Source organism: Sapajus apella, unplaced genomic scaffold (assembly GCF_009761245.1).
Source record: "Sapajus apella isolate SASKATOON/1434 unplaced genomic scaffold, GSC_monkey_1.0 scaffold194, whole genome shotgun sequence".
NCBI lineage: Eukaryota > Metazoa > Chordata > Mammalia > Primates > Cebidae > Sapajus > Sapajus apella.
The window spans coordinates 287,336-301,155 of NW_022437134.1; the positions used below are offsets into that span (position 1 = coordinate 287,336).

Below are 13,820 nucleotides of genomic sequence, written 5' to 3' on the forward strand. Positions count from 1 at the left end.
GTGCACCACTACGCACGGCTTTACAGGTGTGCACCACTACGCACGGCCTTTTTTTTTTTTTTTGTATTTTTAGTAGAGATAGGGTCTTGCCACATTGCCCAGGCAGGTCTTGAACTCCTGAACTAAAGAAATCTACCTGCCTGGGCCTCCCAGAATACTGGGATTACAGACATGAGCCACTGCACACAGCTAATTCTTTTGTATATTTTGTGGAGACAGGGTTTTGCCATGTTGCCCAGGCTGGTCTCGAACCCCTGGGCTTAAGCAGTCCAAGAGACAGGATCTTGGCCTGCCAAAGTGCTGGGATTACAGGTGTGAACCACGACCCCGGCCAGAACATTTTTCATACCCCAAAAAGACACCTGGTGCCCTTTAGCTGTCAGCCCCAACTTCCATCTCCCCCAGCCTCAGGCTGCCACTCATCTACCTTCCATCTCTGCAGATTTGCCTGTCCTGAGCATTTCATATAATTGGGGCCATATAGCATGTGCTCTTTTGTGACTGTCACTTAGTGTAAGGTTTCCAAGGTGCATCCAACTTGGAGCATGCCTCAGGCTTCACTCCTTTTCATGGCTGAGTAATACTCCACCGATGATGTGCTGTATTTTGTTTATCCACTCCTCACTGATGGGCAAGCTGGTTGTTACTGAATCTTGCCTGTTAATAGTAATACTGTACCTCTCGTGGTGGCTGACGCCTGTGATTCCCACACTTTGTGGGGCTGAACCAGGGGGATCGCTTGAACCCAGGGGTTAAAGACCAGCCTGGGCAATGTAGCAAAACCTGTTTCTACAAAAAGTACAAAAAGTGGCCGGGCTTGGTGGCGCATGCCTGTAGTCCCAGCTACTTGGAAGGGTGAGGTGGGAGAATCGCTTGAGCCTGGGAGCTGCAGGTTGCAGTGAGCAGTGACTGTGCCACTGCACTCTAGCCTGGGTGACAGAGTGAGATTCTGTCTCAGAATAAATACATGAAATAATACTGAGTTGCCACTGAAACACATTTTCAAGCACACCTGCTGTTATCAGCTTTCATCTACAGCTGCTCATGGAAATACTCAGGCCATGCCACAGAGCTTTTGTGGGGCATAGGCGGGCTGCTCGCCAGTCCCCAGTGCTGCCTTCAGCCTCGGCCTTCCTGGGTCGGCTGCATCTGATTCCAGCCCCCCGTGTTCTGTGGCTGTGTGCCCAACTCCTCTTTCTCCTGTGGATTCACGCTATGGAAAGTACTCCTTCACTGCTGTCCCAGTAGGGGCCGCACAAGAGCCACAGCGCCATGCTCAGCTGGGAGGCCTCACCTCAGAGCTCTGCCAGGTTGCTGTGTGAGCAAGATTTGCATCTACATTTTCTTTATCTTTTTTTAAAAAAACAATTTTGTTTTGTTTTTTGTAAACGAAACGCCCAGGCTGGAGTGCAGTGGTGCCATCTCAGCTCACTGGACCCTCTGCCTCCGCCTCCGGGGGTCAAGCAGTTCTCTGCCTCTGTCTCCCGAGTAGCTGGGACTACAGGCACCCACCACCACAGCAGGCTGACTTTTGTATTTTTAGTAGAGATGGGGTTTCACCATCTTGGCCAGGCTGGTCTTGAACTCCTGACCTCGTGAGCCACCATGCCTGGTTTGTTTTTTTTTTTTTAGACAAAGTCTTCCGCTGTCAGTAGTGTAAGGCTGGAGTGCGGCAGTGCTATTACTGGGCTCAAGCGATTCTCCCATATCAGCTTCCCAAGTAGCTGGGACTACATGCGTGCACCAACACTCCCAGCTAATTTTTGTATTTTTAGTAGAGATAAGATCTCACGGTGTTGCTCAGACTGGTCTCAAACTCCTGGCCTCAAGTGATCCACCCGCCTCAGCTTCCCGAAGTGCCGTGGTTATAGGTGTGAGCACTGTGCCTGGCCAGTTTTTCCTTTGAAGCTACGTGATGTTTGGGATGACTGTTTCTCTGTAGTGTGAGGTAGCAGTCCCATTTTCCCTGTTTCCCCATACAGACGTCCTGTGGGCCTTGTTAGGCACTGCGGCCCCTCTGACTGCTGTTTCGGGCGTTTCCCCTCCTTGGCTGTCAGGATTGATGCTGCCGGCTGTGGCCTTGGACACATGGGTCCAGAGGCACCTGGTTTTTCCCCCTTGCCCTGGAGGAGTGGGCTGGAGCCTCTTGAAGAGGGCGAGGCTTGCACTGGGGAAGTGAGGCCTTCCCTTAGCTGCTCTATGGCATCTGGGGAATCAGGCGGGCTGGGAACAGACGTGTGAGTGTCTTTATTCTTTGTATGAGTGTTGGCGGGCATGGCCCAGACTGCCAACCCCAAAGAGGGTGGCGATACCTTCGTGAGCTGTGTATGGAGCCTGTGAGCTGCTGAGGGTCCCTGGCCAGCTTGCCTCTGGGACAGCCTGTCGCTCATGTCTGGTGACTGTGCAAATGGTGGCAGACCCCAGGGGAGAACTGAGCGTGTTGGAAGAGGCTTGTGTGACTCTTTCGGGGAGGGCCTGAGGAGTCCCCAGGCCCCCCCTGAGCTGCACCTTCCCTGTGCTGTCTGTGCTTCATAACTGTGGAGCCCCGTGCAGTCTGCACAGCACATGCCTTGCAGCAACCCTGAGGACAGGCAGGTCCAGGCCCAGGCCCCATTTCACAGTAAGGCTCAGAGAGGCCTCCTCCCCTTCCTGCCTCATGTGGGTGGCTCTGGATCTAGCTTTGCAGCCTGGGCTGCCGCAGGTGACCTGGGAACCTGAGCATCTCTTCACGTCCTTGCCGGGTCTTCCTCCAGCGAGGTGCCTGTCCAGGTCTGGTGACCGTTTCCCACTGTGCCTTTTCTGGTTGCCCTGTCCGAGTTCTTTATGTGATGTGAATAAAGCTGTAGTTAAACGTGTTGCAAATAGCTTTTTCGGTCTGTGATTATCTTTTGACTTTTACAAATTGTTTTTGAAGAACAGAGGTTCTTGATTTTATGAGGTTCAGTTTGCCAGTCTCTTCCTTTATGGGTTCTGTTTTTTGTTTTGTTTTGTTTTGTTTTTTTTTTTTGAGATGGAGTCTCGCTCTGTAGTCCAGACTGGAGTGCAGTGGTGTGTCTTGGCTCACTGCAACCTCCGCCTCCCAGGTCCCGGTTCAAGCAGTTCTCCTGCCTCAGCCTCCCAAGTAGCTGGGATTACAGGCATGAGCCACCATGCCCAGCTAATTTTTGTGTTTTTTGGTAGAGACAGCGTTACACCATGTTGGCCACTCTGGTCTTGAACTCCTGACCTCGTGGTCCGCCCACTTGGCCTCCCAAAGTGCTGGGATTACGGTTGTGAGCCACTGCGCCTGGCTGGATTCTGATTTTAACGTGTCTTAGTTAAGCGGTCTTTCCTTACTTACTAACAGGCCAAAATATGTATTCTAAGTGTTTCTGGATGCTTCAAACTAAAAATCTTTCCTTTAGGTGATAAATCCACCTGGGATTGATTTTGTGTCTGATGTGAGGCGGTGTCCCTCCGTTGTTCTCAGATGAGGACCAGCTGCCCTGCACCCTGCCGGAAGGGCCTGGCCCGCTGTGCACCCACGCACCCGCCGCCGAGCCCCTCAGCACCCTTCATCACTCTCTCTTTGGTTCCAGGTAGTCTCTTCTTCAATCCCTGTGCCAGTACCACTCTGTCTTCATTATCACGGCCTCTACTTTTTAAAAATCACTTCTATTGAGATATACTTACCATGCAATAAATCCATACACTTCAAGTGTACAGTTTGATGCATTTGGACAAGCATATATAGTCTTATAACGCTGCCCCAGTCAAGACTGAGAACAGTTCCAGCACCCTACAAAGTTCTACGCTTGGCAGGCGGCCCCTGCTGCCCTCTCACAGCCCCCACCAGATTCTGCCTCTGCAGACAGAGCGGTTGTGCGTGTCCTAGCGCTGATCATCATCAGCAGAGCCGCAGCTCGGGCACTGTCACTGCCACGGTCTCGACATTCACGCGTGCTGCTGCGTGTGCTGCGCCTGCGTGTTGCTGTGTGGTGGTCCGCCAATGAGTGCGTCAGTTTTATCTTGTTGATGGATGTTTATTTGTTTCCAGTTCCGGGCTATTATGAGTAACGCTGTAAGCGCCATAAGCATTCATAGACCTGACTATGTGGACACGTTTTGTTTCTCTTGGGTGCGTACCTGTGATTGGAACTGCCGGGTTCTGTGGTAAGCACCAATCTCTTCCAGAGTGGCTGTCCCACTTGACACCCCAGCAAGGTTGTCCCACAGCCTGGCGAGGGTTGGCCTTTGAGTTTTATCCTGGCCACTATGAGGTGGTATTTCATTGTGATGCTAATTTGCACTTCCTGCTGAGTAATGCTGCTCATCTTTCTGTTGTACACATTTGCCACTTGTGTTCCTTGTTTTGTGAAATGAACATTCAGATCTTTTGCCCCTTTGGGTGTTGTTTATGTTATTCCTGAGCTGTAAGAGTCAATTTTGTATTCCAGGTGTAAGTCCTTTATCAGGCGCACCTGACAACACCATATTCTTCTCCTGTCCCGTACTGTTTCCTAGATAGTTCCTTTTGAAGAACCAAACTTTTTTTTTTCTTTGAGCTGGAGTTTCTCTCTTGTTGCTCAGGCTGGAGTGCAATGGCACGATCTCGGCTCACTGCACCCTCTACCCAGGTTCAAGCGATTCCCCTGCCTCAGCCTCCCAAGTAGCTGGGATTACAGGCGCCTGCCACCATGCCTGGCTGATTTTTTGTATTTTTAGTAGAGATGGGGTTTCACCATGTTGGCCAGTCTGGTCTCGAACTCCTGACATGAGGTGATCCACCTGCTTCAGCCTCCTAAAGCGCTGGGATTACAGGTGTGAGCCACCATGCCCAGTCAGAACCAAACGTTTTAATTTTGACCATTTTTTTCTTCTCTAGTTAGTGCTTTTTGTGTCCTGTCTTAAAATTTTTTACTTAGCCCAGGTTGCAGAGATTTTCACCTGCATTTTCTTTAAAAAGTTTTATAGTTTTCCTTTTACTTTAAGGTATATGCTACTTGGAATTACCATTTCTATATGGTGTGAGGTAGTAGTCATGTTTTTTTCCATTTTCCCTCATACAGATAATCTCATTTTCCAGCACCGTTTGTTGAAAAGAGAACCCTTAATTGGTTGAAGTATGTGGTGCTTTTGTCGAAAATTGATGCGCTTCGTGTGTGTGGTTCTTCCCCAGGACTCTCTTCTCTCACGCTCGTCTCTCTTTCCACCTCTGTGACTGTCACCACGCTGTCTTGATCACTGTAGCTTTATATTAAACTAGGCGATAGAAGTTACCCAACTTTTTTTTTTCTAAATTTTTTTTATATCCTAGGACCCTTTGCATTTCCATATGAATTTCAGAATCAGCTTGTCAGTTTCTAGAAAAATTATCATTAGAATTACTTGAATTTCTCAGTTAATTTGGGAAAAGGGCCATCTTAGGCTAAATGAGTCCTCCAGTCCAGTGCCATGGTAAAGTGCTCTGTTTATTTAGATCAGTCTCATCCTACATTTTCTTGTAGTTTTCAACGTATTAGTTTTCCACACATTGTTAAATTTATTGCTAAGTATTTCTTGGTTTCAGATATTCTTATAAATGATTTTTTAATTTTCCAATCTGTTGCAAGTATATAGAAGTACAATAGCTGTTGTATGTTGATCTTGTATCATGTGACTTTATTAAATTCATTCATTTCTGTAGTTTTCTTCTTTCTTCTGCCTTTCCTTCCCTTCCCTTCCCTCTGCTCCCCTCCCTTCATTTCTTCCCTCCCTTCTTTCCTTTTTCCTTTCTTCTTCCTTTCCTTCTTCTCTTTTCTCTTTTCTCTTTCCTTCCCTTTCCCTCCCCCCGTTCCTTCCCTCCTTCTCTTCCTTCCTTCCTTCTTCCTTTCCTTTCCTTTCTTTCAATAAAGACAGGGTCTTGCTATGTCACCCAGCCTGGAGAACAGTGGTGATTCTCTAGTGATTTTTCTTTTTTTGAGATGGAGTTTTGCTCTTGTTGCTGAGGCTGGAGTGCAGTGGCGCCATCTTGGCTCACTGCAGCCTCTGCCTCCTGGGTTCAAGTGATTCTGCTGCCTCAGCCTGCCGAGTAGCTGAGATTACAGGCATGCACCACCACACCCGGCTCATTTTATAGTGATTTTTTTTTCTTTGAACAGGGTTATATAGGGATATGTTACTTATTTTCCAAATATTTGAGAATTTTTTAAATAGATTCTATTGCTAAGGATTTCTAATTCAATTTTATAAGGCCCAGACAGTATACGCTCTAATATTTTGCTGTGTTAAAAAATGTTTGAGACTTAGTTTAGTATATGCCCTAACTTCATGAATATTTCATGTACACTTAACGAGTGTAGCATTCAGTAGTTACAAACGTCCCCTCCGCAAGCTGGAAACCCTGGGATGCCAGTGTCATGGCTCAGTCCAAGTCCAAAGGCCTCAGAGCCCTGATGAGAGAGGAGGTACTGGTGACATCCCGGAGTCCAGAGATCAGGGGCCCGGAGTTGTTCCAGGGCAGGGGAGGGGAGTGCATCCCAGCTCCAGCAAACAGATGGACGTATCCACCTGGTCTTTGTCTTGGTTTTCTCTGGGCCCCTGGCCTGTTGGATACTGCCCACCCTCATTGAGGGCAGATTCTCCTCACCTGGTCAGTCACCTCTGGAAACACCCTCGCAGACACTCCCACAATAATCCTTTGCCGGTTTCTAGGTATTCCTTAATCTAGTCAGTTTGACACCTAAAATTAACCGTTACACCCACCCCCACCCCTGGTTGCTTTCAAGGTTCTATTCTTGCCTTTGAGTATCAGCCAAAGTGCTGCTATGACATAACTAGAATTTGCGGCTTTACATACTTTGTTAGGCTCAGAAAATTGTCCGTGATCTGTTCAAATATTCCTGGTGTTCCGTCTTCTTTCCTGTCTTCTTCTCGGTCTCTGATTACACGTGTTCAGTCTTTTGCAGTTTTCAGTGTGTCCCTTAGGCTTTCATCCATATTTTCCATTCTTCTCTAAGCCTCAGTCTGGATATTTTCCAGTTTACTAATCCTTTCTTCATCTGTGCCTAGTCTGCTGCCTATTTTACCATTGCGGCCTTCATTTGAGTTAATTATGTTTTAGAGTTAAAGAATTTCTATTTTAATCTTTTTGATAAATTCTAATCATCTGCTGAAATCCTCCATGTTGTCTTCTGATAACACCAGTATTGCATCCCCTGTCAGGGCTGGGGAGGTGCCAAATCCTGTTTTTTCTTTTCATCGTACGTCCTAGGAAGCCAAGGAGTTTTTCTTGGATTCTAGACATTATATATGAAAAATTGGGCCAGGTGCAGTGGCTCACACCTGTAATCCTAGCACTTTGGGAGGCTGAGTTGGGCAGATCCTGAGGTCAAGAGGTAGAGACCATCCTGGCCAACATGGTGAAACCCTGTCTCTACTAAAAATACAGCAACAACAGCAACAAAATTAGCTGGATGTGGTGACGTGCGCCGGTAGTCCCAGCCACTCAGGAGGCTGAGAGTCGATCGCTTGAACCCAGGAGGCGGAGGTTGCTGTGGGCCGAGATTGCACCATGGCACACTCCATCCTGTCTCACAGAAAAAGAAAAAAATTGTGCAGATGACTCGAGGCTTTATTTGATGTTATCCTCACCAAAGAGCAGTCTGTGCTTCTGCCTGTTGGTCAAGATGGACGGATCATGTTCAGTAGAGACTGGGCCATTTCGAAAACAGAGTCCCCAGCTCGGTCCTGGTTAACCCTTAATCCTCGGATGGGGCCCTTCAGGGATCCCACCCAAAGCTGGGTGCTTCCCTGGGCTTTTTTTTTTTTTTTTTTGAGACAGTCTTTCTCTGTTGCCAGGCTGGACTGTAGTGGCGTGATCGTGACTCACTGCAACTTCTACCTCCTGGGTTCCAGCAATTCCCTCCCCTCAGCCTCCCAAGTAGCTGGGACTACAGGCGCACACCACCATGCCCAGCTAATTTTTTTTGTATTTTAGTAGAGATGGACTTTCACCATGTTGGCCAGGATGGTCTTCATCTCCTGACCTGTGATACGCCCTGGGATTACAGGCGTGAGCCACGCACCCGGCCGGGCCTCTCCTTCTAGACGGACACTGAATTCCGGTTTTTGTCCCTCTGGCCCCATGAGTTCGAGAGGGCCCCACTCAGCTTCTCAGCCTCTTAGCTACCACATCCCTCTCGGCCTCCACCGCCTGAACACCGAGACTTCCAGGTAGCACAGGCGTCAAGAGCCAGCTGCTCCAATTGGGTCTCACCTCTGCACTTCCTTCTCCCTGGGGCACTGGTCCTCACTACATTGGTGGCTCTCTGACACCTTTAAATAAACTTCTTAAAACCTGGGTTGTTAGGTCAGTTACACAGTAGTCATCCATGGCCAGGAGCAGAACTCTGTTTCATCCTCTTCTGGCCACCCCCACCTGACCTCCCACACATCTGGGACAATAGAGAGAGTGCCCATCAGAGGGTTGTCTTTGGACAGTGGTCACTTTCACAGTCTGCCGGCAAACGGTCCAGGCACATAGGGCTGACTCATTGGGACCTTAGCTGCTATAGGCTTGGATTCTTGTTAGAAAACAGCTGCTGTAATTTATTCTGATGAATTACGGTTCCAAAGATGGTGTTTCTGAGCTTTCCAAGAACACATAGAACGTCAGTGAAAGTGGGAGGCAGTGGAGAAGGAGGAAGCATTAGAAGCTCAGCATTTGTCTGATCGGATGTGTAATTTGTAGTGACCCAAAAAAGGGGACTTCTCCCATCCAGGTGCTCACCAGGCACGACCCTCCTTAGCTTCCGAGGCCAGACGCCATCAGGCACCTTCAGGGTGGTATGCCCGTTGACAAAAAGGTGACTTCTAAATAAACTGAGATGAGCCCAGTCCCTGTGTCCACCTGGTGGTCTTCTGGACGCAGCTGAGGGGCACCTGGTTTGTGATGTGCCCAGGGCCCTGGGCTGTGTGTCCATCCACCCCTGGCACGGACACTGCCTGGCTCACAGCCTGTGGCGAGTGTGTGACATGCAGTGGGCACACAGGCTTTTGTTGAATCTTTTGAAGACAAAACTAAGGTGTTATGTTTTATTCTCCTGCTCAGATCACCCGGAAGTTCAGGCTGAATTCTGAAGGCAAACTTGAACAGACAGTCTCCATGGCAACCACTACACAGCCAATGACTCAGCATCTTCACGTCACCTACAAGAAGGTGACCCCATAACGTAGAGCTTCTGGAGCCCTCAGGAGGGCCTGGCTGCTGCGTCTCAACGGTTCAGTTCCTCAGCAGATGGTCCCTGCAGCAGAAGTGGGTGTGGCCGTGAGCCTCTCCAGGCTCGGGAGTGTTGTCCAGAAGGTCCTGTACTGGCATAGAGAAACCAAATAAAAGGCCTTTATTTTTATGGCTGAGCATTTTGAATATTATCACTTGTGTGGGCTGTACATTTTTTATCCACTGATGTTTGTTCTCCAAAGTCTTCCCTAAGAAATTAAGAAGGGGGCCTGGCACGGTGGTTCACGCCTGCAATCCCAGCACTTTGGGAGGCCAAGGCAGGCGAATTATCTGAGGTCAGGAGTTCAAGACCAGCCTGGCTAACATGATGAGACCCCGTCTCTACTAAAAATACAAAAAATTAGCCTGGTGTGGTGTCATGTGCCTGTAATCCCAGCTACTTGGGAGGCTGAGGTGGGAGAATCCCCTGAACCCAGAGGTGGAGGTTGCAGTGAGGGTAGTGTAGGCTGGGTTAACCTGAAGTACGCTCCTACTAGAAAGGCAGCAGAAACGATTCTTTCCCTTTAATGCTCAATTTTTGGAGTAAGAAAGTCCTGGCACCCTCAGTGGTGCCCAAAGGACTGAGAGTTCCCCATGCCACTGCACTGACCCCTTCCCGCGTCCCCCTCGTGTTACGAACTTAATATTTTGATGTATACAGTCTGTCCTCGGTATCCACAGGGGTGCGTCACAGGACCCACACGGATACCAGAGTCAGATGCCCGAGGCCCTCGTGTAAATGGCGTGGGATCTGCCTGTAGCTATGCACGTCCGCACAGGGACCTAAGTCGTCTAGGCTGCCTCGAACGCCTGATATGGTGGAAATGCGCTGTAAACAGTTGGTATATCGTGTTTTTGTGTTTTTTATTGTGGGCTTTGGGAGTATTTTTTTATACACAGTTGAATCCATGATTTTTTTTTTTTTTTTTTGAGACGGAGTTTCGCTCTTGTTACCCAGGCTGGAGTGCAATGGCACGATCTTGGGATCTCGGCTCACCGCAACCTCCGCCTTCTGGGTTTAAGCAATTCTCCTGCCTCAGCCTCCCGAGTAGCTGGGACCACAGGCACGCGCCACCATGCTCAGCTAATTTTTGTATTTTTAGTAGAGACGGGTTCACCATGTTGGCCAGGGTGGTCTCGATCTCTTGACCTCATGATCCACCCACCTCGGCCTCCCAAAGTGGAATCCATGATATTTCAGTCAAGTGATGCCTTTGTCTCTGGCAAACAGGAGATGCTCAGAAAGTTGGCCAGAGGAGCCCCTCCACCCAGTGGGCTTTGATGGCCTCCTTGCCACAACTGCCTCTGACTCTTCCTGCCCAGAAGCTGTAACTACACATTAGTCCAGAGCCCTGGTTCTCACTAGTGGGGAGTGGGAATTAGAGGCCACAGACTGAGCACTGACTGTTACCACGGCTGGGCTGCTCCACTTCCCGGCCTCTTAGTGGATAAAACAAGAAAATCGTTTTAAAAATTATTTTCTCAGCCAGGTGCAGTGGCACACACCCATAATCCCAGCACTTTCTGAGGAGGGTGGATCACCGGAGCCTGGCCAACATGGTGAAACCCCATCTCTACTAAAAATACTAAAAGGTAGCCAGGTGTAGTGGTGTGCGCCTGCAATCCCAGCTGCTTGGGAGGCTGAGGCAGGAGAATTGTTTGAACCCAGGAGATGGAGGTTGCAGTGAGCCCAGATCACACGATTGCATTCCAGCCTGGGCAATGGAGATTCTGTCTCAAAATATATATAGAGAGAGATCTCTATAATGTAACCTCACGTGATTCAGAGAAAATAAACCATATGTTCTGGTTTATTTTCTCTGAATCACGTGAGGTTACATTATAGAGATCAGGACCCTTTACCCCTAACTATTTTAGCATGTGAAATACACATTTTTTTTGAAAAATATGAATTCATACTGTTTTCCATTCAAATTGTAAGATTATAAGGGTTTTTAAATATTCTTTGGTTTTACCTCAAGCTGGAAATCTTGTTTCATTCCAACATTAACATTATTTGCTTTTTTTTTGGGACAGAGTTTTGCTCTTGTTACCCAGGCTGGAGTGCAATGGCGCGATCTCGGCTCACCGCAACCTCCGCCTCCTGGGTTCAGGCAATTCTCCTGCCTCAGCCTCCTGAGTAGCTGGGATTACAGGCACGCGCCACCATGCCCAGCTAATTTTTTGTATTTTTAGTAGAGACGGGGTTTCACCGTGTTGACCAGGATGGTCTTGATCTCTTGACCTCGTGATCCACCCGCCTCGGCCTCCCAAAGTGCTGGGATTACAGGCTTGAGCCACCGCGCCCGGCCATTATTTGCTTTATTCTACATATAAATACATATAATCATTTCAAAATAAGCCTGGGTAACACAGTGAAACCCCACCTCTAACAAAGAAAGTATTACTCACAGTGACTACTGGTCAAAATGTTTTTCCTGCTACCCTTTTTAGACTTTTCCCTTTGAAGATACAAAGTTGGGCTGGGCGCGGTGGCTCACGCCTGTAATCCCAGCACTTTGGGAGGCTGAGGCAGGTGGATCACGAGGTCAAGAGATCGAGACCATCCTGGTCAACATGGTGAAACCCCGTCTCTACTAAAACTACAAAAAATTAGCTGGGCATGGTGGCGCGTGCCTGTAGTCCCAGCTACTCGGGAGGCTGAGGCAGGAGAATTGCCTGAACCCAGGAGGCGGAGGTTGCGGTGAGCCGAGATCGCGCCATTGCACTCCAGCCTGGGTAACATGAGTGAAACTCCGTCTCAAAAAAAAAAAAAAAGAAGATGCAAAGTTAAACTATGATATAATTGGAATAATTACTCTGTTTGCCTCTGTCGCCAACTTGATACACAGCCCGTTTATTTTAATTTCTAGAAATTGTTGTAATTTGTTTCGCTATTGCAAATCATTTTACTGGCTTTATTGTCAGAACTGTAAATCGGGCACATTTGCTTGACACAGGCCTCAGGCACATCTGCCGAGTGCTCCAGTCAGCTCGCCCGCGTTGTTCCCAGTCTTTGGTTAATCAGATGTCAGAGCCGGACCCGGTGCCTCTGCTGGGACTGCAGAATGCTCGTCTTCGAAGGGCACTTCCACATCCTTGTGGATTCTGGCCATCGTATTGTCAGGATGCATTTCTGGGAGTGGGATGGGCTCATCTGGCTTATCTGGGTGGTGTTCTTGTCCCCAAGGGGCCAGGCATTCCGCATCCCCACAGCACCATAGGAAGTGCCTGCCCCCTTGACAGCCAAATCTGGTGGTGTCAAATTTGGATTTGGGTCAATATAGTAGGTGAGAAATGGAGTCTTGGGGTGGTTTTGGTTTGCATTTCTTTTTTTTTTTTTAATCATTTTCTTGATTTTCCAAGCTCATGGGCTCTTTTCAATAAGGTATATTAAGCCTAATAGGTCTCATTTTATAATTTTTGAGGCAAAATATACAAAAAACATTATCAGTCCTGTAGACAGTTAAAAAAATTTACCATTTTAACCATCTTAAAGTTCACAATGTACAACTGTCACCTCTGTGTGCTTCCAAAGGTTTCATCACCCTGGAAAGGGACCCACCCTCACTCAGTGCCATCCCCCCACCCTCCGTCCCTGACAGTCACTGCCCTGCTTCCCAGTCAGGTCACCAACACTTCTGAAAATACTCTGTTATAAAACACTTTTTCCAGTGTCTGCTTTGTCTTTTATTGCTCCTGGGTTTTAGGTCGTGTTTAGGAAGCTTTTGCCCACTCCCCAGTGATGAAGGGATTCACTCACTTTTTCCTAGCATGTTTGACCCATTTGGAATTTGTCTTAGTGTATGGTATGAAGTGCAGATTCATTTTAGTCCTTTTCCAAGAGGTTAACATTTAGCATTTATTCGCAGTCCCTCCTCTCCTCACTGGCATCCCATGCCACCTTATAGACTTACTGTCCTCGGCCCTGGGGCCTGTTCCTGGGTTTTCGTGGGGCCTACCTGTCTACATGGGTCCTGGTGCCATGTGGTTCCATTGCAGAGGCAGGAGGTGGTTCAGCAGCAGAGGACTCGTCCCTTCCCATTTCGTTTTCAGGGTTTTCCGTGCTATTTTTACACTCTTGTGCACTTTCTCTCTCACATGAACTTTATAATTAGAAAACATTCTGGTGTTTAGAGCTGGGCACAGTGGCTCATGCCTGAATCCCAGCACTTTGGGAGGCCGAAGCGGGTGGATCACCTGAGGTCAGGAGTTTGTAGACCAGCCTGACCAACATAGTGAAACCCTGTCTCTACTAAAAATACAAAAAATTAGCTGGGTGTGGTGGTGTGTGCCTGTAATCCCAGCTACTACGAAGGCTGAGGCAGGAGAATTGCTTAAACCCAGGAGGCAGAGGTTGCAGTGAGCCAAGATTGTGCCATTGCACTCCAGCCTGGGCAACAAGAGTGAAACTCCATTTCAAAAAAAAAAAAACATTCTGGTGTTTGTATAAGGATTACATTAAATTTACTTTATGAGGATTACATTACTTTCGTAGAATTGTCTTGCTCATGAGTGTTTTCTTATCCAGGAACATGGTATTTCTTTTTTTTTTTTTTTTTTTTTTGAGACGGAGTCTCCC

At 48.1% G+C, this 13,820-nt stretch overlaps 1 protein-coding gene across 2 annotated transcripts in view; it reads left to right on the forward strand.

Moving 5' to 3' along the window:
- Positions 1-9,390, forward strand: part of THAP4 (THAP domain containing 4) — a 45,191-nt gene extending 35,801 nt beyond the window's left edge. For both annotated transcript variants that reach the window (XM_032269553.1, XM_032269554.1), the window contains one exon: positions 9,071-9,390. In XM_032269553.1, the coding sequence (XP_032125444.1) occupies positions 9,071-9,190 (120 nt within the window). In that variant the 3' untranslated portion in view covers positions 9,191-9,390. The remainder of the gene's footprint in view (positions 1-9,070) is intronic.
- The last annotated feature ends 4,430 nt before the right edge of the window (positions 9,391-13,820 follow it).